The sequence below is a fragment of the Tursiops truncatus genome, chromosome 19, assembly GCF_011762595.2.
Source record: "Tursiops truncatus isolate mTurTru1 chromosome 19, mTurTru1.mat.Y, whole genome shotgun sequence".
In the NCBI taxonomy this organism is placed as follows: domain Eukaryota; kingdom Metazoa; phylum Chordata; class Mammalia; order Artiodactyla; family Delphinidae; genus Tursiops; species Tursiops truncatus.
In genome coordinates, this window is record NC_047052.1 from 47,172,734 (window position 1) to 47,198,016 (window position 25,283).

The 25,283-nt window shown below is 56.2% G+C and overlaps 1 protein-coding gene and 1 long non-coding RNA gene across 10 annotated transcripts in view; one reads left to right on the plus strand and one right to left on the minus strand.

The window, feature by feature from the left end:
* Nucleotides 1-25,283, plus strand: part of POU2F2 (POU class 2 homeobox 2) — a 76,518-nt gene that overhangs the window by 31,289 nt on the left and 19,946 nt on the right. For 2 of the 9 annotated variants that reach the window (XM_033844726.2, XM_033844732.2), the window contains exons 1-4: nt 13,252-13,861; nt 21,963-22,028; nt 22,141-22,175; nt 22,318-22,374. In XM_033844726.2, coding sequence (XP_033700617.1) covers nt 13,795-13,861; nt 21,963-22,028; nt 22,141-22,175; nt 22,318-22,374 — 225 coding nt within the window. In that variant the 5' untranslated portion in view covers nt 13,252-13,794. Of the gene's footprint in view, nt 1-13,237; nt 13,862-21,962; nt 22,029-22,140; nt 22,176-22,317; nt 22,375-25,283 lie in introns of those variants that run through there. The other 7 variants (XM_033844729.2, XM_033844730.2, XM_033844722.2 and 4 more) reach the window with 7 other exon arrangements.
* LOC141277154 (uncharacterized) lies at nt 19,020-21,857 on the minus strand. The gene is made up of 3 exons (XR_012328003.1): nt 21,779-21,857; nt 19,748-21,208; nt 19,020-19,506 (listed from the first exon to the last, which is right to left on the minus strand). It is a non-coding gene; the product is annotated as an uncharacterized lncRNA (long non-coding RNA).

Sequence of the window (25,283 nt, forward strand, 5' to 3'; positions counted from 1 at the left end):
CTGCCCTCTCCCCTTCTCCTGGCAGCTGGGGAAGGTGAAGCCGGAGAGAGCCTAGGGTGCCAAGCTTTTCCCTCTCTGGGTAGGGGAGTGGCCCCACCAGAGTGGTGCTTTAGGGAGCGGCGGAGGGCATGGACTCAAGACCCCAGGGCCACCTCCACTGTCAGCTCCGGAAGGCAGGGGCTGCTTCACTTGTCCCCAGCTCAGTGTCTGCCACATGGATGGTGTTCAGGAGATATGTGTGGAACCAGTGAGGAAGTGAGGAAGGACCCGGGCAATATACAGGTTGGAGAGGAGACAGAGAGAGAGAGGGAGATGGCCGGGAGATGGGGCAGAGTTGGGGACAGGGGTGCAGAGATGGGGCAGAGCGGGTAGCGGGGGAAAGAGCAGAGGGATTCAGACACCCGTGGGTTGAATCCATGGGAAGTTGGGGGACACTGCAGAGGAGGAGGATTCTGAGATGACCCCAGGTCTCCTTGCCAAGCTGCCACCCTTCCCCGAGGACTCAGCGACCCACCCGTCAACGAATCCCTGCATTCGCGCTGCACCCGCATCCCCCCACCCCTCGGGTCTCACAGCAACCCCTTTGCCAAGGGGGTAAAGAGCTCGGTGTTGGATCCCTCTGGCACATGGGAAGGGGCAGTTTGTTTAAAAGATGATGTATGTACACATGTACCTACTCGCATGTCACGTGCTTGCTTATGCCTAAAACAGTTCTCACTTTTCACCTTTACGAGTTATTTGGTATTATCTTCAGATTATCGTTTTCCAACTAACAGAAGAGAGAAGGATCCCTGTGGGCTGTGTAGGGAAGACAGGGCCCCGCTGAGCTGGAGCCGGCCTGGGCCCTGGGACGGAGACGAGGTTCGCCGGTGACTGAGGTGTGAGGGATTCTGGCCAAGGCCTAGGAAACCTGGAAGGAAGGAAGGGTTCTGGTAGAGTAGAGAGGGGAAGGAGACCAGGAGACCCCTCCACAGCTTCCCTCTTCCCTCCTCAACAGCCAGGTGCAGACTTGGGAGGCCCTTTCTGTCTGGTTCCAGACGCCCCTCATTTGAGAGGTCCTTTCTGGTGACCCTCTCTCCACCGGCTTCTCATCATCTCCCTGATGTGCCCCGAACCTTTGCTCACGCTGTTCTCGCACGTGGAAGATTAACAAGGTCGCAGCTGCTCACGGACCGCTCACTGCACGCTAAGCGCTCGACCTTTGGGCTCTTGGCGAATCCCCTGGCCACCCTAAGGGGTAGGTGTGATCATTATTTCCATTTCGCAGATGGGGACCCTGAGGCTTGGGGAAGGGAAGTGGCTCACCCAAGATCACCAGCCAGTGACTGGCAGAGCCAGGACTGCCATTCAGGCCCTCTGCGTTCGTCCAACCCACAAATGGTTGTCAAGAACCAAGAGAACTTCCCTGGTGGTCCAGTGGTTAGGACTCCGCGCTTCCGCCACGGGGGCACGGGTTCGATCCCTGGTTGGGGAACTAAGATCTCGCATGCCACTAGGCATGGAAAAAAACAAAACAAAACACTGCAAGGGGTCAAGTTTTGTTGGAGGTGCATGGGAAACGTGACTGCCTCGCTGTGAGGGGTTCAAATCCCAGCTCTGCCACGGACTTGCTGTGACACTGTGGGAAGGTGGTTCTCCTCTCTGAACTTTGATTTCCTCCTCTGGGTCAGTGCCACCATCTCATAGGAGACAGTGAACAAGGAGATGTAAAATGTCTGGCAGATGAAGTTACTTGAAAAATGGTCATGCCCTCCTCTCTTGTTCTTCTCTGATTCTGGCCCATCCTTGAGGTTCCAGCTCTTGCGAGCTTTTATATTTGAAGAGCATTTTCCCCAAAGCACCGTCAATATTCATCGTCTCTTGGGATCCTCACCACCTCACTACCTGTAAAGAAGGCATTATTATCTTTTTTTCTTTAATATTTATTTATTTACTTATTTGGTTGCACTGGGTGTTAGTTGCAGCAGGCGGGCTCCTTAGTTGTGGCACATGGGCTCCTTAGTTGTGGCATGCGAACTCTTAGTTGCGGCATGCATGTGGGATCTAGGTCCCTGACCAGGGATCGAACCCAGGCCCCCCGCACTGGGAGCGCGGAGTCTTATCCACTGCGCCACCAGGGAAGTCCTGAGGCATTATTATCTTGATTTGGCAGAAGTGGAAACTGAGGCTCAGAAGACTCAAGTCCTCTGCCTCGGGTCCTTGTCCCCATAAACAATTCATTTGTCTGAGCACTTGCTGTGTGCCGGCCCCTGTATTGGGCACTGGAGATAAAGAAGTGAACAAAACTGGTGCAGCTGATGTCCACGGAGCCGACAAACTAAGAGGAGATGCAGATCTTTGAGGGTAAATATCGATTAAATGCAAAATGAGAAATTGCGATCAAGTCCCCTAAAGGAGAGACAAGAATAGGGAGCCAACACAGAGATGGAAAGACATTTAAGCTGAGCCTTGAAAGATGAGTAGGATTTAACCAGGCAGGGAGCTTTCGAGGCAGAGGGACCGGCACCTGCAAAGGGCCTAGGGTAGGAAAGAACTTGGTCTGAGGAGGCGGCGAGGCTCAGAGCAGGGTAGGTGAAGGGGAGAGTGGGGTGGGGGGGAGAGAGGAGACCTGTCAGCAGAGGCCAGATCACACAGGACTCTGTAGGCTGGATTAAGGGGTTTGTTTTTGTTTTTGTTTTTTTGGCCGCTGTGCAGCTTGTGGGATCCTAGTTCCCTTACCAGGGATTGAACCCGAGCCCTCGGCAGTGAAAGCGCGGAGTCCTAACCACTGGACCGCCAGGGAGTTCCCGGACTAAGGGGTTTGGGTTTTATTCCCCAAAGCAGGGAGGCCCCTGAAAAGTCTGAAGCAAGGGAGCGACACGGCCTGATTGTTTCAGAAAGACCCTCTCTGGGTGTGGGGAGCAGACGAGACTATCAGGGTCAGGTGTGGAAGCACAGAGACCTGCAGAGAGGAGGCTGCTGATGTCACTGGGGCCGGAGATGGTGGTGGCCTGGGGAGTGGAGGAATCAGGGAGAACCTTCGGAACTGTGCCGACATCAAGGCTCAGAGAAGTGAGGTTGCCAATCCAAGGTCATGCAGCTGGTCAGGCAGAGCGAGGGTCTGACCCTGCACACACCTGGGGTTTCCCCTCACCGGACAGGTGCCGCTTTGCCTCTGGGGAAATCTCTGGGAGGCAGAGCCCTGGGTTCTATCTATTTGGTGTTCTCCACACAAACCTCAAAGTGCCTGGTGTTTTTGGCACTGAGAAGAAGTCCATTGTCAGAAAGAGGTCATGCGTGAAGGTAAGGGAGAGGCCTTTCCTGGAGAGGCTCCACGAAGGAGGTGAGCAGGGAATGAGCGGGTCTGAAGGTATGTGAGCTTGGAGAAGTGACCAGGGCCCCGGGGACACTGTTCAGCATGCAGCCCAGACTTGCTGTGACTCAGGGTGGGCCAGCAATGTGAAAGCTTTTAGGGAACGGCTCACGTTGGCAGGAGGCCGTCATGGGTCAGGGATGGGAGCACATGGATGTCTCAGGCGGCAAGCCCAGGTCCAAGTCCCGTGTTTCCTGCTGAGCCAAAGGGAAGAGGCCCACAGGGGTCTGGGGTTGAAGTGGAGTCCACTTGCCTGGATGCTAATCCTGGTTCCATCTGTGGGGTCCCAGGCAAGTGATTCAACCTTGCAGAGCATCAGTTCTTTCATCTGTAAAATGGGCATGGTGACAATCGTTCTCTTGTCGAGTGTGGAAGACATTCAATGAAAAGATGCATGCAAAGTGTTTCTAACCGTAGTTCAGGGTTTCTCTTTTAACTGTCTAAAGCAGCACTAGATTCCCTGTCCCTGAGCTCTTCCAGGAGCTTGTCGCCATCTCAGTAAATGTTTATCACACCAAAAACCTACCCTTCTCCCGAGAGCCCTCACTTTCTTTCTAGTGTCCAGAGCTCAGAGTTTGCTTCCATGATGGCAGGGACTATGTCTCATATGGTCTGAGTCAACCTGATTCCGTCAAGTTAAACTCCTCTGAATAAATGTTTAGGGGAACAGGGCCCTCTGGGGATGTTGCCCAGAGACCGCACAATTCTGGAAGAGGCACAGAGAGGTTGAGTGGCTTGCTTGAGGTCACACAGCAAGGGCTCGGCAGGCTCCACAGAGGCTGAGAGAGGCCAGGCCACTTCTCATTTGTGAGCCTCCCAGTATGCTCAGAATGAAAGAAGGCCAAAATGGAGTTACAGGCTGTGCTCTGAGCAACGACAACAAAATGCCGCACTGGCTGATATTTACAAGGTCATTGCAGGATTCATTAAAACAAAATTCAGAGCGTCCTACAGGTGATATGGTCTGGCAGTGGCACCCAACTGTGAAATCAAAAATGCACATCTCATTTAATGGGGCCTTTCGTGGATAGAATACCTGGGCCACATGACACCCCTCCCACCCACTCCCATGCCTCCCTGAGCCCTGCGGCTGGGACCTAACCACCTGTTATGTGACTTCAAAGTTGACACCTTTTCCATCATCCTCAGTTGCTTTGGCAGAGATGCGGGCGGCCCAGGACCGCTCCTATTTTCGAGGGGACGCCTACGATCAGTGTAACACGGGCAGTGTGCCTGGTGGTAAGGAGAGCTGGGCTCTGGAATTGACCTGCTGGCTCTGACCCACCTCAGGGTGCTCCTCTGAAAAGCTAGGAGATAATAACGGCACCTGCTTAATTGGATCGTTGGGAAGATGCCAAGACGTGATGCACGGAGCACGTGGCTACACAGAGCAGGTGCCGGCTAGCTGCTCTTATAACTTATGATAATCGTGGGACCATCAAGGAGCCGGGGAGCGGGGAAGGAGGAGTGCATAGAGGTTTGAGAATCCTCGAGGGCGTGGCCAAGGCTGATTTGCCCGGCGTCTCCACGTCTTGGCACAGGGTCCGGCACAGCGGGCCATCTGTGCAGGTGTAGGATTGAATCATCTTGAAGAGGCTCTGGCCAGGCTGAGCAGGGGGTGGGAACACCGGGGAGGACAGGGGAGCTCAGCGGAGGGCCTGGCCTTTGATTTCTTCTCCACCTGCTCGTGAGGCCAGGTGGGCGCTCCTGTGATCTTTCTTTCGCATGGTGCCCCTTAACTTCTCCTTTAGCAAACAGATCCTCCTAGGTGTCGAGTACAGGGGACACAGCGGTGCACACGTCAGGCACGAATCAGTGTGACTATTGTCACAGTTCTAATCTGAATGTCGAGTGGTGGCTTCACATGAACACATTATTAAAAATAAAAATAAATAAGCAAATAAATAATGGAAGAGGGCTCTTCCCAGGCCAGTGATGGGAGTATGACGGGAACCGGGGATTATGATTAATGCAATTTTGTGCACCTGCGGCCCTTTTAAAAAGGAGGATAAAACCGAACAGGACAGACACGCTCTCTGTCCTCCCAGCGTGAACATTCAAGTGGGGGAAGATGGATCATAAACAAGCACATTAACACATGGAAACGCGAATGTTAGTGACAGGTGCTGGAAGAAAATTCTACCTGGTAAAAGGATGAAGAGCGATGAGGAGGGGAAAGACCGTGTGAGGTGGGATGATCAAAAGACTCCTGTGTGGAGAGGACGTGTCAGCGGGCGTCTGGAATAAGTGAGGGCACGCACCACGGGCATATCTGGGGAAAGATGGTACCAGGCCAGCGGCAAGAGCAAAGGTCCTGAGTCACATCAGAGCTTGGGCTGCAGGAACAGAAAGCCAGTCTGGAGGAAGTGCGGGAGCGGTGAGGAGTGCTGGGAGGTGACATATTAGAGGCGGGCAGTGGCCGATTAGGATGAGGTGCCCTGAAGCTGTCCTATTTGGCTGGTCTCCCTGAGGCTTCCCAGGCTTTGGCCGTTAGTACCCTGGACAGCGGCCTCGGCCCCCTCAGAGCTCTTGCAACCGGGGCGCACCCTAACATGGGCTTCTGGGCGTGAATTGGGGGTGGGGAGCAGATGATACTGCAACGCGTGCGAATTGGCCTCTGCCTGCAGGAAGCACAGTTGTAAAGGAAAGAGTCATCAATGTACATTTTAATCAGTCTTTACCAAGTGAACGTCTGTGCGAGCCAGAGCCCAGGAACCCCCCACCCCTGTGACCCTTTTCAAACCTTCCCTATCCCCCCCGCCCTGGAGGTAACCTCTGTCATCACTTTGGGGGATAATCATTCCTTTTCTTTTCTTTGTAGTTAGCTACCTGTAACTCACTTAATATAGTCTAATTTTATTTAAAAACGGAATATAGGGAACTTCCCTGGTGGCGCAGTGGTGAAGAATCCGCCTGCTAATGCAGGGGACGCGGGTTCGATCCCTGGTCCGGGAAGATCCCATATGCCGCGGAGCAACTAAGCCCGTGCGCCACAACTACTGAGCCTGTGTTCTAGAGCCTGCCAGCCACAACTACTGAAGCTCACGCACTCTAGGGCCCGCGTGCTGCAACTACTGAAGCCTGCGTGCCTAAAGCCCAGCTCTGCGACAAGACAAGCCACTGCAATGAGAAGCCCGCGCACCGCAACGAAGAGTAGCCCCCGCTCTCCGCAACTAGAGAAAGCCCATGTGCAGCACCGAAGACCCAACGTAGACAAAAAAAACAAACAAAAAAACCTGAATACAATCTCATTCTGAAAACCAAAAGCGTAACAGAAAATGTTAAAATCCCATTTGAGTCCCTTCTGCTTTCCCAGTCCTGGTCCCCTCACCAAAGGTAGCTGTCATTAATTAGTTACCCCCCGGACCTTTTCCTCTGCATTTGTCAATACCTGTGCACCCACAGAAAATACATAGTGGTTTTGGTATGTGTTTTACATAAGTGATATTAAGTTGTATAAATCATTCTACAACTTGCCTTTTCATGCAGCAGTGTCTTGGAGAACTTTCCATGTCCTTTATCCATAGATCAGTTCCATTATCTTTCATGATCCCATCCCATTCCTGAGTATGACTATGCTACAGTTTATCTAGCCACTGTCCTATTGGTGGCATCTGATTTTCTCTACCTCAAACCTTGATGTGATAAACACTTTGTGAACTTTTTGAACTTGTGCATGGTGGTCAGTATTGTATTTAAGATTAATGAAAATAAGGTCCTACAGTATAGCACAGGGAACTATTTTTTAAAAAGATTAATGAAGTTCCTATCAGCCCATGTTACTGCCCCCATTTCACAGATGAGGAGCATGAGGCTCAGAGAGGTGAAGTCACTTGCCCAGGGTCACACAGCAAGTGAATGGACGAACCAGTTTCCAAACTCTCAGATGTTTGACTCCCAGATCAGTGCTTATATGCACCCATACAGATATCACTGTCTGCGGGGGCAGATGTCCTCATTCAAGTGGGCCTATATGCAGACCAGTGCTGGGCTCCACTCCACAAAAATGAATCAAACCCCACCTTGCCCTCCAGCCCTGCCCTGTGGGGGCAGCCTCACTGGGAAGGAATTTCAATGCAGTATGATTAGTGCTAATCCCAGGATGCTGCCTGAGCTGTGGGAAGACTGAGGCCATTACTGTTAATTGGGCCTCCGGTGGAGCCAGAAAAGGCTTCCAGAGAGGGGAGATTTGAGCAGAGGCAGTAGCGGTGAGTACAGTAGAGGTGGCAAACACAGGAAGCATGGAGGATGGGCACGTAGGGGAACCCAAGTTGTTGAACAGAGGAAGAAGGTGAGCTCTGGGGACAATATGCCTGTGGAGGTTGGCAGAGGCCCACATCCACTTGAGCCTGGAAAGCCAGCCTTGGATTTCATTCTGTGGGCTGTGGGAGCCTGGAAGGATCTATTCATTCAACAAATAGGATTTGGAAATTCCCTGGTGGTCCAGTGGTTAGGGCTTTGCGCTTCCACTGCAGGGGGCCTGGGTTCAATCCCTGGCCAGGGAACTGAGATCCTGCATGCTGTGAAGCCAAAAGTAAATCAATAAGTACACAGTTTTTAAAAACACACAAATAGGATTCAAGCACCTAGTCTGTGCCAGGCATTATTTCAGAAGGGAATACCACAGGAAACAAGACAAGAAAGGACTGCTTTCAGAGGGCTTGCAGTTCAGAGCGGGACACAGACAGTAAAGCAAGTCGACAGTAGCCGAGTTCCAGAGAGAGCGACGAAGAAAGTAAAACTGGCTGTTGGCGTGGAGAGTGGCTCAGGGAGGGCCTCTCAGAGGACGCAGCCTTTGAACTAAGTCCTGAAGGATCGGAGGAAAGGGACGAGCTAGGGAACAGTGTTCTAGGGCAGGAGTCAGCAAGGTCAAGGGCCCCGGGATGGGGGCAGACTTGGCCTTCTCCAGTGTGGCTGGCACGCAGTGCTCTGGTAGGGAGAGGTGACGTCCTGCAGGGGCCTGGAGGCCGTGGTGAGGGGGCTGGGCTTTCCGAGAGGCTGCAGGGAAGTTACCGGAGGGCTTCTGGACCACGGTGAGGGCTCTTGAATTTCAGCCTTTGGACAGCTCCTTGCGCTGGGAGGACAGAAGTGGCTGTGAGCCTGCAGAGGCGGTGCTGGGCGAGTGGGAGATCTGGGCTGGAGTCGAGGGTGCAGCCTGGGGGTGGGTGGCGGCTCCTGCGCCGAGGGGCAGAGCCTCATCAGGGGAGTCCCAGGGCCAGCCACCTTCTTCTTTGGCTTCTTCGGATGTCCTGGTGGGTTTGTGGTGATGAGGCCAAAGACCCTGTTCTCCGACAGCCTGCGGTCTGAGACGCATACAGGCCAAGGTGGGGAGCACAGGCTTTGGGGTCAGGGAGACTCTGGGTCTGCCTCCGTCTGGCTGTGTGGCCGTGGCCTTTAGTGGATCCAGCAGTCCGTCCTGGGTTCTTGTTTCTCTCAAGCCCCAGAATGTTAGCGCTGGAAGGAATCTTCAAGTTCTCCTCCAAGCCCACCTCCCACTTTCAGATACGGAAACTGAGACCCAGACAGTGCAGAGGGCTGGCCCTAGGTCACCAAGTGGCCTGTTTCTGTGTGGGGACTGGTTGGTCTCACTTTTACCTTCTGTGAGCCGTACCGTGATGCTTCTTGATTTCTTCTTGCTTGAGGTGAATTCCTGGGATCGCAGTTGGGTCTGGGAAACTGGTGGTGGGCAGGAGATGCGTGAGGAGTGTTTCTGTCAATGTGAATCTATTCAGATCTGCTAGCTTCCTGGTCCACAGACCTTGCTGATCTCCGCCCCCCCCCCACCCCGGCACTGACCTAAGCATCTTCCCTTACTCTGCTCCCGTGTTCCTGCTGTCCAACAGTGATGGCCTGAGCGCCCACCAAGACACCTCACTCAGCTGCCCACCTGCAGATTCCCTAAAGTTCTCTAGACTCTCACTAGAATTTGTACTCTCATCTGCATCCTCATGGCCCCATTCTCTCTTGTTTTCTGGACCACTGTCCCAGCCTCCCCTCTGGCCCTCCTGCCTCCAACTTCTTCCCACCAGCCTGGTCTCACACCAGTCCCCGGTGGATCTCCCTTACACAGACTGTCTGCTGAAAATCCTTCCACCTACAACATCAAATCCAGCCTCAAGTCGGATGTATAGCACCCTTCCTGGATCTTTCTCACCCAAGCGTGAGCCCTCCCAATCTTTCTATGGCAGGAAAGGCCCTTCTATGTCTTGGGCTTCACCTTTGACTAGAGTTTTTCGGATGTTTACTGAGCCAGTGATGGAATCTCAGAAAACTTTCATCAACTCCAGTCTTCCCCTCGGACTGTAAGCTCCTTGAGGGCAGGTGTGTGTTAGATCCAGCTCATCTCTAGGTCCTCAGCCCCCAGCCCACGGCTTGGCAATAAGGGACACGTAGGAAATGTTTGAATTGAAAGAAATAAGGAAGCGTTGGCCCACCTTCAGCCAGGAGCTGGTGGATCAGGGGTCCAGCACATTGCTGAATGCGAAGAACAGGCTGAAGGGCTGTGGGGGTTGGGCTGTGGGCAGATTCCGGAGTCCCCGAGTGAGCAGGGAGTGGCTGCCAGCTGAGCACTGGAGGATGCGGCGCACGCAAAGCTCTAAGCAGGCCCGTGGCAGCGTGGAGAACGAGCGAGCTGTGGGGAGGACAGGGCGGGGTTTGAATCCTGACTGCACCACTCACGTGGGGCAAGTGACTTCAACTCTTTGAGCTCTAATTTTTTTTTTTTTTTTTTTGCGGTACGCGGGCCTCTCACTGCTGTGGCCTCTCCTGTTGCGGAGCACAGACTCTGGACGTGCAGGCTCAGCGGCCATGGCTCACGGGCCCAGCCGCTCCGCGGCATGTGGGATCCTCCCGGACCGGGGCACGAACCCGTGTCCCCCGCATTGGCAGGCGGACTCTCAACCACTGCGCCACCAGGGAGGCCCTGAGCTCTAATTTGTCAGTGGAAGGGGAATAATAACAGCCCGTACTTCCTCGGGTCGTCGTGAGGATTAGATATAATGTAGTGGCCCAACTAGCACAGAATAGATAGTTATGCTGCTGCTTTTGATGATGACGGTGACGATGGAGAAGAAGAAACATTTTAAGTCCCTGGATGCTGGGTGCTCCTAAGCAGAACATCAGGTGGTTATAGCTTGGTCTTGACTTAGGGCCACTGGAGAAGCAGTTCTGAGGGCAGGGCTGAGGATGAAGCAGGGGTGTAAACAGGAAATGAAGGCTCAAGCCCAGAAATGAGGAAGAGGCGGACAGGCAGTGCCAGGGCAGGCCAGGCCGGGTTTGATTCCATAGTATCAGAGGCCTGTTGGAGGGTTGCATGGCCCTGCTGTAGGGCCAACCAGATATATTTTCATCTGTGTGTCTGTCTGCCACCCCTCATCCTGCTTTCCTATGTGTTTGGGTCCCGAAGCCTTTCCCCGACCCCCCTACTCCCTAGAGGCTGCCCTCACCTGAGCTCTGCTGAAGGCCGAATGCTAAGATGCAAAGGGAGGTTGATGTCGATGAATTTTAGGTTCAAGTTCATCTTCTGGCCCAGTTGGCGACTCACAGGCAACCCAGTCTCCTTACCTCCTGCCAAGCTGGGGGTCTGAGGGGCCTCTCTGAGCTCCCACGTGTTACAGCCCTGCAGATGAGGCAGCACTTTGGGGAAACGCTTCTTGTGTCCCCACGCAGAGTGAGGATGCAGCCGGGGGCTGAGTGGAGAGGCCGCCAGACACCGCCGGATGCAGAAAGAGGCTGGGGAACCAAGCCACAGAGAGGGTCCCCAGGGGCGGCCGAGAGGAAGAGGCCATGGCTGGGGGCCCTGAGGGGTGAAGAATCCAACTCTGCTGTCCCCGGTGGGCTGGCTGCTCCCCCCCCCAACTCCCCGCCGGGCCCCCAGGGGACCTCGCTCTAATAATGTATTTGATCGACTCGCTGGCCGCGTACAAGCGATTATTGTCTTGTCGGGAGTCAAACGTATCGATCCGGTGAGAAATATGAGCGGAGCAATGGGGCCCGTGTGTCAGTTACCAGCCCCGCTGGCCCTGGGGAGCCCCCTGCGTCTCCTTTAATTACCGCCCAGCCCTGAGCCCAGCCTGGCCTCCCCTATGCTGCCTCCCTCCCAGGCTCCCTGCACCCCTAGTGGCCCCCGCTACTCCCCAGCTCCCAGGCCCTACCTGCCTTGCTCAGCATGGCCTGAGGCTTCTTCTCCAGCTGAGAGGCCACCATCTCTCCTGCCCAGGCCTCCCCGTTCCTGGCTGCCAGGCCCTACCCACCCAGTGTGGCCCAGACTCTGCCCCTCTGTCCTCTCTTGGGCAGGTGGAAGTCTCAGGCCCATCCTTCTTCAAGATGCCCTGCCTCCAGCTCAGGGACTCAGTTCTGGTCTGCCACAGGCGATAACAGTGGAGCCAGCATGGGAGGCAAGCGGGGTGGGGTGATTTCACCCCACGGGGAAGCGTGTAAGGCTTTCGCCAGCTCTGCCACTCAGCTGCAGACCTGGGAGGACGGCACCGGAAATGGGTGGTGCTTCTCTCCCCGCTTTGGGTTATGTCCCAGAGCTCGCTCCTGACCTGGATGATGTTGACCATGTCTAGGGTGGAGCATGGGGGTGTGTTGGTGGGGTTTTGCTCCACCCACACCCCGCTATAATGTCCTTATTACCCTCATTTCCAAGTCCCCCAAAACATAAATCCTAAATCAAAACTGAGCTTACTGGGCAATGCAACTTCAAGACAAGGCCCCCAGTACCACTGCCACCAGACTGCTTCCAAGGAGACCCTCCGGTATAAATACCCTGCATCTGACAGAGAGAGAGAGAGAGAGAGTGGGAAAGAGGTGGACCAGGAGGCAGGAGGTCTGAGTTGCAGCCCAGCTGATGCTGTATGGTCTCTGGATCTCCTCAGTGAAATGGCCTTTACAGTATGGAATCTTGTGGAGTGTAGCTAGAGGGGGAACTGCCCCCTCTGTGTGCAGATGTGAGGACCGCAGTCATTCCCCCCGTGGAGTGGGTCTGCCTGCCTGGGTGCACAGGGCCCGTGTACAGGCAGAAAGGCACTCACGAAGGTCTGCCTGTGTGTTATATCGTGCGTGAGTGTGCGTGGGTGTGAATGTGGGCACACATGGCCAGGAGGTATGCCTGGGCATACTTGGGAAGATGTGTCCTTGTGCCCGTGTGTCCGCGTGACGGAGCACAGGAGGGGGATCTGTACACGGGAGCGTTGGTGTTAGGGCCTGTGCGCAGAGGAGTGTTTCCGTGTGTCTGGATGTCCACACGTGTGTGTGAAGTGCAGGAGTCCATGTGTAGAAATACTTGAGCGTGTGTATGAGAGTCCAGGCGTCCGTGCGCGCGCGCGCGTGGTTTGGGGGTCCCTCAGCGTGGGGCGCAGCGAGTCCTGCAGGGCCCGCAGCGGGCAGGTGGGTTGTTTGGAGGCTCCAGGCGGCCCTGCAGCCTCGGACCGGGCGCGGGGAGGAGGAAGAGGGCAGCGGGCTCGGCCGCGCCTTTGTCTGCGCCGTCGTGGGCCGGGAGTCCGGCGCCTTTGTGTGACCCTCGCAGGTGTGCGCGCGGGGGCGGGGAAGGGGACTGGGAGCGGCGGGAGGGGCTCCCTCCTCCGCAACCGGCCCCGCCCTCTGGCCCATTGGCTGGGCGCTGCCGCCCTCTGGCGGGCGCGGAGGGAACAGCTGGTCCGGGAGCGCCGCAGCGCGAAGGGCCAGCCAGCAGCCCCGGGACCGCTTACTTCCCTCCGCCCCAGCCACCTACGGCGCCCGCATTTGCCCCCTGGCAAACCTCTTGCTGCTCCAGGGCAAGGCCAGGACCTGCCGCCGGTCCTACCACTGTCCACGAGTACCGATTCTCCCAGTGGTGGCCCCGGACGCCTCACCTGCGGGCAGATGCACGGTTGGGTTCCCGACTCCCCACAGCCTGCGGAAACCTATCGCGAACGCCTCCTGCTGCCCTGCTTCTTGGCTTCAGCGTTTCTTGGCTCTGGGCCCTTGGGGAGGCCACCTCACTTCTCTGGTCCTCAGTCTTTTTGTCTGTAAAATGGGGCAAATAGTGAGCGCCTCCAGAGATGATGCTTGTTAAATGCGAGGTGCAGGGGGCCTAACATTGGGAAAGCCGCCCTCCCCCCACCCAAAACTCCTAGCCAGTGTTTTAGTGGCGTTGTTATGGATCCATCTTCTCTCCCAGACCCACATGCCCTGTTCCAGATGTGCTGGCAAGGTGGAGGCGGCACAGGGCTAGGGGCACCTTCTGGGGGCACAGCTGTAGGAGTCAGCTCTTCCAGCCTGCTTGCACTCTACGCCACTACCCGCACTTCCCCAACACACACGCATGATTTGGGGTCCGCTGCCTGCTGGGGTGGGCCTTCGGGCACGGGTATTTTCCCTTCCGAAGGGGGCGGGCCCTGTGGTTTCCTCCCTGGGTGACTTCCGGCGGAGAGGGCTTGGCCCCCAGAGAGGGCGGGGAGATGGCACAGTCGTCCCCCCAGCCCTGCGGGGCAGGCAGCATGGTTCACTCCAGCATGGGGGCTCCAGGTAAGGGGCCCCAGCACTGGCAGCACCGTGGGGCTCGTCCTGCCGGCCGGTTGCGGGCCCGCCCTGCCCCTCCTCTTCAGCTGTCTCCTTTGCCCTTTGACTCTGTACCTCAGCAGCTGCCCCCTCTTCCCATCCTGGGTTCCCACCTCCAGCTTCTCTTTCCCCTCCCCTTTCACATCAGCACGGGGCGGGGCGGGTGGGGGGGCGCCGGGGGGCTTCCGACCTCTTCTCGCCTTCTCTGCTGCCCTGTTCTGAGGGGTCTGGGGGAGGGGATGGAGCCAGGTGTTGGTAGCAAGCTCCTATACAGAGGGCCGGTGGGTAGGCGACATGAGTGATCCTGGGGAGGGGACTGCACAGGGGCTGGAAGGCTGAGTTCCTGGACCTTTGAGTGTGTGCGTCTGTATCTGTGCGTGTGCGCGGTAGTTCTGAGTCTTCTGTGTGCGACTGTCAGGTGTCCCGTGTGTGAGGGGCTCTTGTGTGTGGCATTATGGGGGTAGCCTTGGCAATGCTCCCTTGGTTCACTCCCTCACTTCGTTCGCCTGAGATGTCCCCTCCTCGGGGTGGCCTTCCCTGCCTGCCCCGTCTAAACTGGCAACCAATCCCGCCATTCTGAGTCCCTTCACCCTGCTTTATCTCTTCTTCATGGCACTCATCACTGCCTGAAAATTTATTACATGTTTGTGTGCTCATGAACTGCTTCATCCACCAAGTGTCAGTCGACTGAGTGAACACCGTGCGCCGAGCACCGTACAAAGCGATTTGTATTTTTGGCTCATTTGACATAATGTGTCCATCTCCGTGTGATGATAGTTATTTCTCCGCGGTGCTGATGGGAGAGTTAAGTGAGGTAATAGGTAAATGCTTACCACGGGGCCTGGAACTGGGCAAGCGTCCATACTTCAGGGTGGTTTTGTTTGCGGCCCTCTAGGTCTGACTGTGGGGATGTGTGGGATGTGTCCCATTTGTGGGTGTCTGTGGGGATGCTTGGTTCGGTGCTTGTCTGTGTGCGTCCGTGTATGCGGGCATCCCTGTGATCTGTCATCGACATGTACTTATTGAGCAGTTCTGTGCTGGATGTTGAAAATAGAGCCGAAAAAAGCAGCTTCAGGTGTGTCCTCCTGGAGTCCCCAGTCCAGGGTGGGGAGACAGACCTGTCACCAGACAGGGAAGGAGGCATAGGCTGAGGGGTCACGGCTGGGACAGGGGAGGCACAGGGGACTGGGGGAGCCCAGGAGACTTGCCCAGTTCAGCCGATAGGCTATCAGGGAGGGCTTCCTGGGAGAGGGCATGTGTGGTCTGAGATTTGAAGGATGAGTGGGTATGAGTAAGGCAAGGGAGGCAAGGAGGGCTGTGAGATGGAAGGAAGGCCACTTGCCAGATGCTGTGTGATTATTTACTGAGGTGATATGTGCAGCTGTGGATGTGTGTGTGTGTGTGTGTGTGTGTGCGTGCGTGTGCATGTACAGTGTAGACACAGGGACCCAGGGCATCTGTACACGCATGCCGTCTCTTCCCTGTCTGGGGTTGAATGGGGGCTTTGTACGTGTTGGGCGCTGGGTTAAACCCTTTACTTGGGATTTCTCACAGAATTGCCCTGCCTGTGAGGCCTGCCCTGGGTTCCGTGGCATGGACATGAATTAATACATGTGTGACCTTGGGCAGATCACTGCTTGGTCTTGGGCTCTACATCTGTGACCTGAGTTCAGGGGTCCACCTTGGCCATCTCCCAGGAGGAGGTGACTCTGGGAGCGTGAGTACATGCATGTCTGTGTGTGTGTCTATCTGAGTTACCTGTGTGTGTGTGTGTGTGTGTGCACGTGCGTACACATCTGTGTCTATCTGTATGTCTGGGTATGTGTGTGTGTGTGTGTGAGAGTGTGCGTGTACATCTTGCGTGTGTCTATCTGAGTGACCTGGGTGTCTGTGTGTGTATGCACATCTGTGTCTATCTGTGTGTCTGGGGGTGACTTGGTGTGTGAGTGTGTGTAAGTGCAGGTGTGCCCACACACGTCTGGGTGTGTGTTTTGCATATCTGCCTATGTCGTTGTGTCTGGGCTTGTGTCTTCATCTGCAAACATTCCTGTCTGGGATCTGCGCACACCTGTCCCCGTGTGCGTTCGCGTGGTCTCCGTCCGTGTCCGGGGCCCTGCCTGGCTGTGGCTTCAGTGTCTGTGGCGGCTTTTGTCAGCGCAGCTGTAGGGCCACCTCTCTTGTTGTGTCTGCTGCCTGTATCTCCATCCGTCCCCCTTGACACTCAGAAGTGTTCAATCCCTGGAGGCCGCCCGGGGACAGCTGCGGGGTGTGGGGGTGTGAAATGCGACTCCTGGGGAGGCTGGGCTGGGCCAGTGGGCGAGCAGAGGTTCCCAGCAGTGCAGACCCTGCCCACAGGGGCTCCCAGGCCACAGCCTTGATTAAAGCAGTCTTTGTAGACAGGGGACCCAGGGGACAGGCCAAGCGGGGCCAGGAGGGGTGAGGGGAAGCCCTTGGGCCCTCTATATTTAGCCCCATTTTCGGTAAGTGCTAACGAGAAGCTGGCCCAAGTCTGCTAAAACCGGCTGGGGGAAATGCAGAGGAGAAGTGAAAGTCCGGGGAGGGAGGGGCGAGGAAGGGCGGAGGGGACCCAGTGTCCCAGGCCTGGGGCAGTCGGGCAAGTGAGTGTGAGCCCGGGGCGTGGCCGCCCCTGGTGGGTCTGACCCAAGGATGGTGGGGTTTGAGGGGCCCGGTCGGGCTCTGCATTGCTTTTGCTTGCCTGTTCCTCCAAAAAGTGGCATGCTGCCTGCGATGGGAGAAGGGAGGGGTGACCCGAAGCAACCAGCCAAACTTTCCTTGCGAGTGAACGAGGCTTTGAGGGGGGTCTTCCGAAGGCGCCAGGGGGCTGTAGCAAATTAGAATCACCTGGAAGGGGGCTTAAAAGTTTCTGACGCCTACGTCTCTGTCCCAATGAAATCAGAGTGTCGGGGGAGGGATTAGGCATCAGTGTTTCTCTAGAGTCAAAAGAGAGAGAGAGAGATTGAGAGAGAGAGAGAGAGAGAACCCTGCCTGGGCCAAGGCTGAGACAGCCTCAGCAGGCCCCTTGCCAGGGTCGCCGCGCCCTCGAGAGTCCCCATTAAGACATCACTTAGCTTTGGGTCGCGGTGGAAATGGAGTTCCCTCTTCATTGCTGGTGGGGATGATTTGATGAGACCCTTTTCTTGGGTTGGGCTCTGATGGAGGAGGAGAGGGCAGCAAAAGAGGCCTGGGCGAAGGACAGCTCTGGCCATGCTGTTGGCCCAGCTGAGCGCTGCAGGGGTGCGCGGGCTGTGTGGGAGCTGGGACTAGTGTGGGGCAGGATCCATGAGAATAAGGGAAATGGAGTGGTGGAAATTTCCCCTCAAACCACTTTTTCCTCTGCAGCCAGTATCCCTGCAGAGGGGATGTTACCTTAAATGTTTAGGTTGGAACTGCTTGGGGATGAGGCTGAGGGTCGAAGTGTCAGGTGACAGCAAGGAGAGGAGACTCTTTCATGCTTTTGTTCGTTCCAAAGACACAGTCCCAGACTGTGCAGCCTGGGCCCTAAGGAGACCACAGTCTGGGGTGGGGGTCACTGTCCAGGCTGTCAGTGTGTGTTAGGGGACAGGGTGACCCCAGACGAGAGAGGCACTGACCGCCTGGGCAGTCAGGGAGGACATCACAGAGGAGGTGACGTGGAGCTGGCGCCTTAAAGAGGAGCAGGAATTTGCTAGTCGAGAAGGAGAGGGTTGCCCCAGGTGGAAGAAGAGCAGAGGCGAAGGCTTGGAGGAGGGAGAGCAGGGCCACCCTTGTTCATTCAACCCACATGTCCCGTTGGGGACCCCAGATGAGTCAGAGCTGCCCCTGAGGGGTTTCTAGCCTGAAGGAGGAGACATTCTGGGGCCCAGATGGCTACAGCCTTTAGGACAGTGACAGGGGAGATGGAGCCAGGGTGGAGGGAACAGGGGAGAGACCCTCTGCCTGAAGTCATCAGGGGTGGTGACTTCACGGAGGACAGAGCCTGTGCCGGGCCCTGAAGGATGAGTAGGAGATCTCCAGGCAGATAGAGTGGGGAACAGCTTTCCAGGCAGAGGGACCAGCCCATGCCAAGGCCTCGGGAAACATTTGTTAAATGGCAGACAGACAGCAGGACAGAGGCAGGAACAAGTAAGAGACAGAGAGAGCTGCAGGGAAGGACGGACGCTCAGCAAACATAACCTGTTCTCTGAGCTGGGTGATGCCGGGGACCCAGCGCTGAGTCAGACCAGGCCTGCCCGCTGGGCTGGTGGGAAAGGACAGGGACGCAGGTGACCACAGCCCTGCGGGCTCGGGGCTAGGACGGCGAGAAGGCACGACCAAGGGAGGCTGCATTAGTTTGCTAGGGCTGCCATAACAAAGTACCCCAGACTGGATGGCTTAAACAACAGAAATTTATTTTCTCAAAATTCTGGAAGCTAGAAGTCCAAGGTCAAGGTGTCAGCAGGGTTGGTTTCTTCTGAGACCTCTCTCCTTGGCTTGAGATGGCCGTCAGCTCCCTGTGTCTTCACACGGTCTTCCCTTTGGGCATGTCCCTGTCTCAATCTCGTCTCAATCTCCTCTTCTTATAAGGACCCCAGTCATATTGGATCAGAGCCCACCCTAAGGGCCCTAAGGGTCTCATTTTAAGTTCATTACCTCTTTAAAGATCCTATCTCCAAAGACAGTCACATTCTGAGGTACTGAGGGTTAGGACTTCAACATAGGAATGTTGGGGGACACAGCTCAGCACATAAGAGAGGCTGAGAATGAGCATGGACTCTCTGGGGTGGAGGTGAGGTCAGAGGCCACCCTGGTCTGTGATCAGGAGGGACGTTCGCTAGCTAGGTGGGGAGTAAAGAACCTGAAGGTCTGGACTCCCCGTCAAGCAGAGGGAGATACCTGGCGTGGCTGAAGAGAAAGTTGCGTAAGTGGCAAGAGATGGGCAGCAGAGGGTGACAAGGGTCACACCCTAAAGGCCAGGATGAGGAGCCTGGGCTTTTCTTAGGAGATGGGGAGCCATGATAGGGTTCAGGGCCAGGCGGGGAGCTCCCGTGGCAATGTGGACACTGGCTGGAGAGGGGGGCCGGGGAGGGGGCTGGGGCCTGGCTTTCAGGGATGCTGGGAGGGGTGGGATTTAGGGCCACGTCAGGATTTGTGGTTGCCTGGAGCAGGGCCAAGGTCTGGGAGATGTAGAACCAGGATCAGGCAGGACTCCCACGTCTGATGCACCAGAGTCAGGAGGGGGCCTCATCCCCTGGCTCTCTCAGCATCCTTAGCCACTTGCTGCCCCCTTCCCAGTGCCCAGAAACAGGGCCTGAGCTCCTGTAGCATCTGGGCACCTGCACCCCAACCCTCATAAGCTCATGCCTTAATAGGACTATATGCTGGCTTACTATTTTTATTGTTATTAGCTTAAAATTGTATTTATTTATTTGGTTGCACCGGGTCTTAGTTGCGGCAGGCAGGCTCCTTAGTTGAGGCTGGCTGGCTCCTTAGTTGAAGCACATGGGTTCCTTTAGTTGCAGCTCAAGGGCTCCATAGTTGTGGCTCGCAGGCTCCTTAGTTGTGGTTCACAGGCTCCTTAGTTGTGGCATGAGTGTGGGATCTAGTACCCTGGCCAGGGATCGAACTCGGGCCCCCTGCATTGGGAACGTGGAGTCTTAACCACTGCGCCACCAGGGAAGTCCCAACTCAAACTTTTTTTCTTTTTTGTGAAAACATACCATACATAAAGTGCTCAAATTTTAAGCGTACAGCTTGATGAATTTGTACATATGGGCAGACCCACATAACCACCAAACAGAACATTTCCAACCCCTTGCAGGCTTTCTCACACGCTCTCCCGGTTAGCACCCCCCAAAAGGTGCCCACTAATCTGACCTTAATCATCTGATGTCATCCTGCCTGTTTCTGAGTTTCACATAATTGGAGTCCTCCTGTCTGTCCACTTTTGTGTCTCACGTCTTTACCCCGGCATCATGTTTGCGAGATTCAGTGTGTGTGATGCAGGAGTTGGTTCTTTTCCCCGGCTGCGGAGTACTTCGTTGTATGGACGTACCGGTGTTGTTGACCCATTCCCGTTAATGGGCCCTTGAGCTATTTCCGGCGGCGGGGGGAGCGGTTATGAAAGCGCTGCTGGGAACACGTGTGCCGGGGGTGGTGATGGTGGGCAGGACGCTCCTTTCTCTTGGATGGGTGCCCGGGAGTGGATGTGCCGGGCCACAGGGAAGGGGCGCCGCTCGGCTTTCCTGAATCGTGCTTGTATTGATTTCCACGCCCACCAGCAGTGTGTGACCTGGCTTTTTAATCGGGAATTTTAAATCCGAGTGGCGTTCCGTGTCGAGTAATTGCAAAATTTCTGGACTTTTTTTTTTTTCGGTTGGTGACGCTGTCCCAGCTCTCTCTCTAGCTGGCCTTCTTTGAATATCTTGGATGCAGGCACTCTAGAGTTGGATAGCTCCTTTGATGGGGTGGGGTCTTGGTGGGGATTTGGAGTGAGCTGTAGGGGAGACTTTAGGGTCAGAGTCAGGGTCAGGAGTAAGGTCTGAGGCCGAGTTGGGAGTTGAGGTCAGATGAAGGACTCGGGTCGTCTGGACAGGAGTTGGGAATCAGGGTGGGCAAAGAGGATTCAGAACGGGTCGGGCAGAAACCCAGATTTGTGCGGGGGTCTAGGACCAGGAAGGGCTGGGTTCAAGTCGGAGTCAGGGTAAGCTTGGGTTGGGGTGACCGTGAGAGATGAGGTGGTGAACGTCATGACGGGCCCATCAGAGACCGCAGCGATACTGATCAGAAGTGGGAGCCCTGGGGCCTCCCTGGTGGCGCAGTGGTTGGGAGTCCGCCTGCCGATGCAGGGGACGCGGGTTCGTGCCCCGGTCCGGGAGGATCCCACATGCCGCGGAGCGGCTGGGCCCGTGAGCCATGGCCGCTGAGCCTGTGTGTCCGGAGCCTGTGCTCCGCAACGGGAGTGGTCACAACAGTGAGAGGCCCACGTACCGCAAAAAAAAAAAAAAAAGAAGTGGGAGCCCTGGAGTCACAAAGACCCAGGTCCGATCAGGGTGCCTCTGCTGCCCCACTGTGTTCTTGGGGAGGTGCCATTCCCCCGGGAGCCTCAGTTTCCTCCTCTGTAAAATGGGGGTAATCTTAGCACCAACTGCCGGCATGAGCTCTGAATCATACTTGGCGCTGTGCTTGTCCCTGGTAACACTCACCTTCCCGTGACCAGCATCAGGGAGCTGTGAGGACGGGGGTTTGTCTCCATTGCTTTGTGTCCCCTGCTTGCCACTCCCCTCGGCCACCTTCTTTCATTTCCTCTGCCCGCGGAACTATAGGGTGGGATTGCGTCTGTAGGGGCAGGGACTGTAGGTTGGATTGGGGTGTGCAGCTGCAATTCAAGGCTGAAGTCCCAGGTAAGGTCTAAGATTAGGTTTGAGGACAAGGTCGGGGCAGAAGCGGATGGGGTCGGGGTCACAAAGATCAGAGTGGGGCCACCTGTGTGCTGAGTACCTGAAGGGGAGGCCGGTGGGAGTGGGATATGGACAGGAAAGTGGTGGGCCGGGGAGGGGGCCAGAGGGCGGCTGAATCACAGCCGGAGATCTGACAACTCGTTCCTTTGGGGATGCTGCAGTCCCCTAACACCTCCCAGGCCCTACTCAGAGTGGAAAACATGCCTCACCGAAACCTGGTGAGGCAGGATGGGCGCCTGGGCGGCAGCCTGAGAGGAAGCCTAGGGCTGACTCGCTGCTCTGGAGTGTCACCAGCCTCCCCCTGGGCGGCCAGAGCTTTGTCAGGACCAACGGCCAACCTCTACCCTCCCACCCTGCCCCAGGGTCTCACGGGGGCTCGGGGGCTGACCCTCCCTGTGCCACCTCCTGGAGGGGTGAAGGGGATCCCCAGGGCCCGAAGGCCCCTCACCTGTCCTGCCGGAGGAGAGCAGAGGCTCAGAGCAGAGGGCATGTCTCCCGGAAAGAGACACTTGCAAGGCAGCAGGGGGTGTGGGAGTATTTGGGGAGAGGCTGGGGTGGTGCCGGAGGAGGGGCCCCAGAGCTCTTCAGGCTTCTGCACCCTCACCCCACTTGCATCCCTCCTCTGTCCCCAGAAATAAGAATGTCTAAGCCCTTGGAGGCCGAGAAGCAAGGTCTGGACTCCCCGTCAGAGCACACAGGTGAGTGGGGAAGGGGGCAGGGAGGGCAGAGGTCACCACGGGCGGAGGGCAGGTGCGCCGGGGGAGTTTTGGGGGTGGCTCGTGACAACTCACTCTGTCCCTCTCCTTGCAGACACGGAAAGAAATGGACCAGACACTAACCATCAGGTCAGGAGGGATGGATGTGAAGGAGGGTGGGGAGGGGGAGGGGGGAGAAGGGAGCAGAGGGGAGCTCTGTGGGGGAGGGCAGGGTGTCAGAAGCTGCTTCATCTCACTGTTCCCATCTCCCACCCCAACTCACTCTTTGCAGAACCCCCAGAATAAGACCTCCCCGTTCTCTGTGTCCCCGACTGGCCCCAGCACCAAGGTAAGCACCTGTCAGGGCAGCCAGGGCAGGGGGAGAGGTGTCCTGCGATGGGCCGGGTTTGGCATTTGGGAGAGGGTCGCAGATGCCTGCCGAGGGCCCAGGGCCTGGTACCTCAGTGACGGGACTCCTCCCGCCGCCCCTTCTCACCCTCGGGCTCCCGCCCCAGGCCTGTGACTCACCAGGGCTCCTTCCCCTTCCCTGGGGGAGTGGGGGTGGCCAGGGAAATCCCCCCCAGAGCCCCAGGGCGATGAACAACAGGAAGCTGAGGGCCCCGCCCCCATCCCAACGTCCCTGACCGAACAGGGGCCGGCCCCGCCCCCCATCCCCCCCAGTACACACTCAGGGGCCAGCGGAGGACTGGGGAGTGGGGAGGGGAGGGCAGGCCCAGTGAGGATGCTGGAGGAGAGGACGATGGGGAGGCCGGAAGTGACCACGTAGAGCAAATGCCAGATCCAGATGGGGCCCTGCTCCTGGGTACTGCTGGGCTGCCTGGGGTGTCTGGGGCCCAGGTCTCCACCCTCCAGTCTGGCGGGGGCAGCCGGCAGGTCCAGAGGCCTGAAGATGGCGCAGAGGGCAGGGACGGAGGAGGGGGCACGGGCAGGACTCCTGACCCTGACCAAAGGTGGCAGAAGGATGGGGCGGGGGCACCAGGAACTGCTCTGTGACCATGGGAGAATCACTCCCCCACTCTGGGCTTCTCGGTTTCCTCTTCTCTAACATGGGAAATGGGGGTGGGGGTGGAGAGGGGAGTCTCTGAGGTCCCTTCCGTGGCTGGTGTGCCTTGATCTACTTGGTGGGCAGGTGTCTTGTTCTGAGGGCGCTGGACGGGACCTGGGGAGAAGGGCTCTGACTCTGACCGTCTTCCCTCTGATCTCAGGCTGGGCTCTGGCCATAGCCCTTGGAGCCGAGGGCATCCATCACCCACACCCCCAGCACCAGCCCTCCCTGCGCTGAATCTTTGCAGCCTCTCCTTGCTCCACAGCAGCCCTGCTTCTCCCCTAGGAGACTAGTGGGGCCCAAGGAAGAAAGGGTTCTCGCTCCCCTTCCCCAGCCTGGGCCTGCTTCCCGGGGAAAGCCTGAGGCAGAGCGCGCAGCAGCGGCCTCTGACTCTGGGTCTCCATCCACAGCTGGTCACCCACCGCTCCTGGCCTTTGCTGTTCCACCTCACTGCAGCTCTTCTGTGTCAGTCTTTCCCTAATTGCAGTGATTCATGTGCTTCCATCATGATTTCAGACAAATGCACACACCACCGCGTTCAATTATTTACATCATAGTTTTGTTAAATTGGCTCAATTAAAAAAAAAATTTTATTATGGAAAGTGTGAAGCAGATACAAAAGTAGAAGGAAGACCATAGCGAAAACAAACCTCCAGGTACCTGTCAATCGGCCTCAACAATTATCAACTCATGAGCTGTCTTGCTTTTTCAGCAGCTGAAATAAAACGTTTTTTTAAATGGAAATTTCATGAATGGAAAACCAGAATCACTTGCCATGGAAATAAATACAATGATTATTAAAATGTACCCAGAGACTCTTGCCTACTGTCGGGTATAAGCCTGAGACCGGTTCTCTGTTTGTTAAAAGGGGCGATTAGCCAGGGCTGGAAGGTGTTAGAGACGTCCTAGAACCTAATGGAGGCTTAAAGGAGAGAGAAGGGAAGAGCCATGAGAAGGATAGTGTTCTCACCATGGCACGCAATGTTGGTTTTTTTTTTGTTTGTTTGTTTTTTTTTTGCGGTACACGGGCCTCTCACTGTTGTGGCCTCTCCCGTTGCGGAGCACAGGCTCCGGATGCGCAGGCTCAGCAGCCATGGCTCACGGGCCCAGCCGCGCCGCGGCATGTGGGATCTTCCCGGACCGGGGCACGAACCCGTGTCCCCTGCATCGGCAGGTGGACTCTCAACCACTGCGCCACCAGGGAAGCCCACAATGTTGGTTTTTTAAAAACTTTTAATTAAAATATGACATACACTTAGATCCTCAGTGTCCAGCTCTGTGGATTTTCACAAATTGGACACCTGTGTCACCAGCACCAGATCAAGAAACATAACATGATCAGACTTCCAGAAAGCCCTTCATTTCCCCGCCAGGGCAGCCACTGCTCTGACTTCTAGTATCTACTGTTGTTTCACGCTGCATCCCTGTACGCCTTAGACTTTCTGACACTTGTATCCCGTCCCTTGGGGCATGCCACTCACCCTCTGTTATTTGGCCCTTTCCCAGGCCTCTGTCTGTCTGTCTCAGTCTGTATGGCAAACGCCACGCTCGCTTCTGCCAAGTCACTGTGTTGCCTTACACAAGATGCTTTCCCTCTCTGGATCTCCTTTTGCAAAACACTGTTGGGACACTGGGCTGAAGGATGATCCCTCATGTCCCCTCTGGGCCTGAGAGTGTGCGACTCATCAAGCCACACCTCCCACCCCATGTGTCTTTCACCAGCAGACCTCTCAGGCATAGGCCACCATTGTCTGGCATTTTCAGGTAGGAGAGGAAGAAGGCTGGGACCCCTCTAAGCTGGTCTGTCCTACGTGGTGGACGCGAGATGCATCTGTATCCTCCACAGAGAGAGGAGGAGGGGCTCAGCGGACTCTGGGGTGGAGGCTGAGACCTGGCAGCACCTGGGCCACATCTGGCCTGCAGACATCCTTTGCTGTCCTGCAGCATTTTTGCTTTGGTTTTTTTGCCGGCAGAAGCAGGGTGGGGCTGGGCAGGCCTCCCCTTCCGGCAGGCGGGCGTACTCTTTTCAGCCCACTCCGTCCACACTTGCCCAAATCACCCATTCGTGCTGTCTGCCTGCTCCTTAGGCTTTGAATTCATGACCCATATTCTAAGGCGGTGATTTTTATTTCATACCCTAATCCTCTTTCTTCCAATAAAGTCTTACTCCACGGGACAGATAAGAGGTGCAC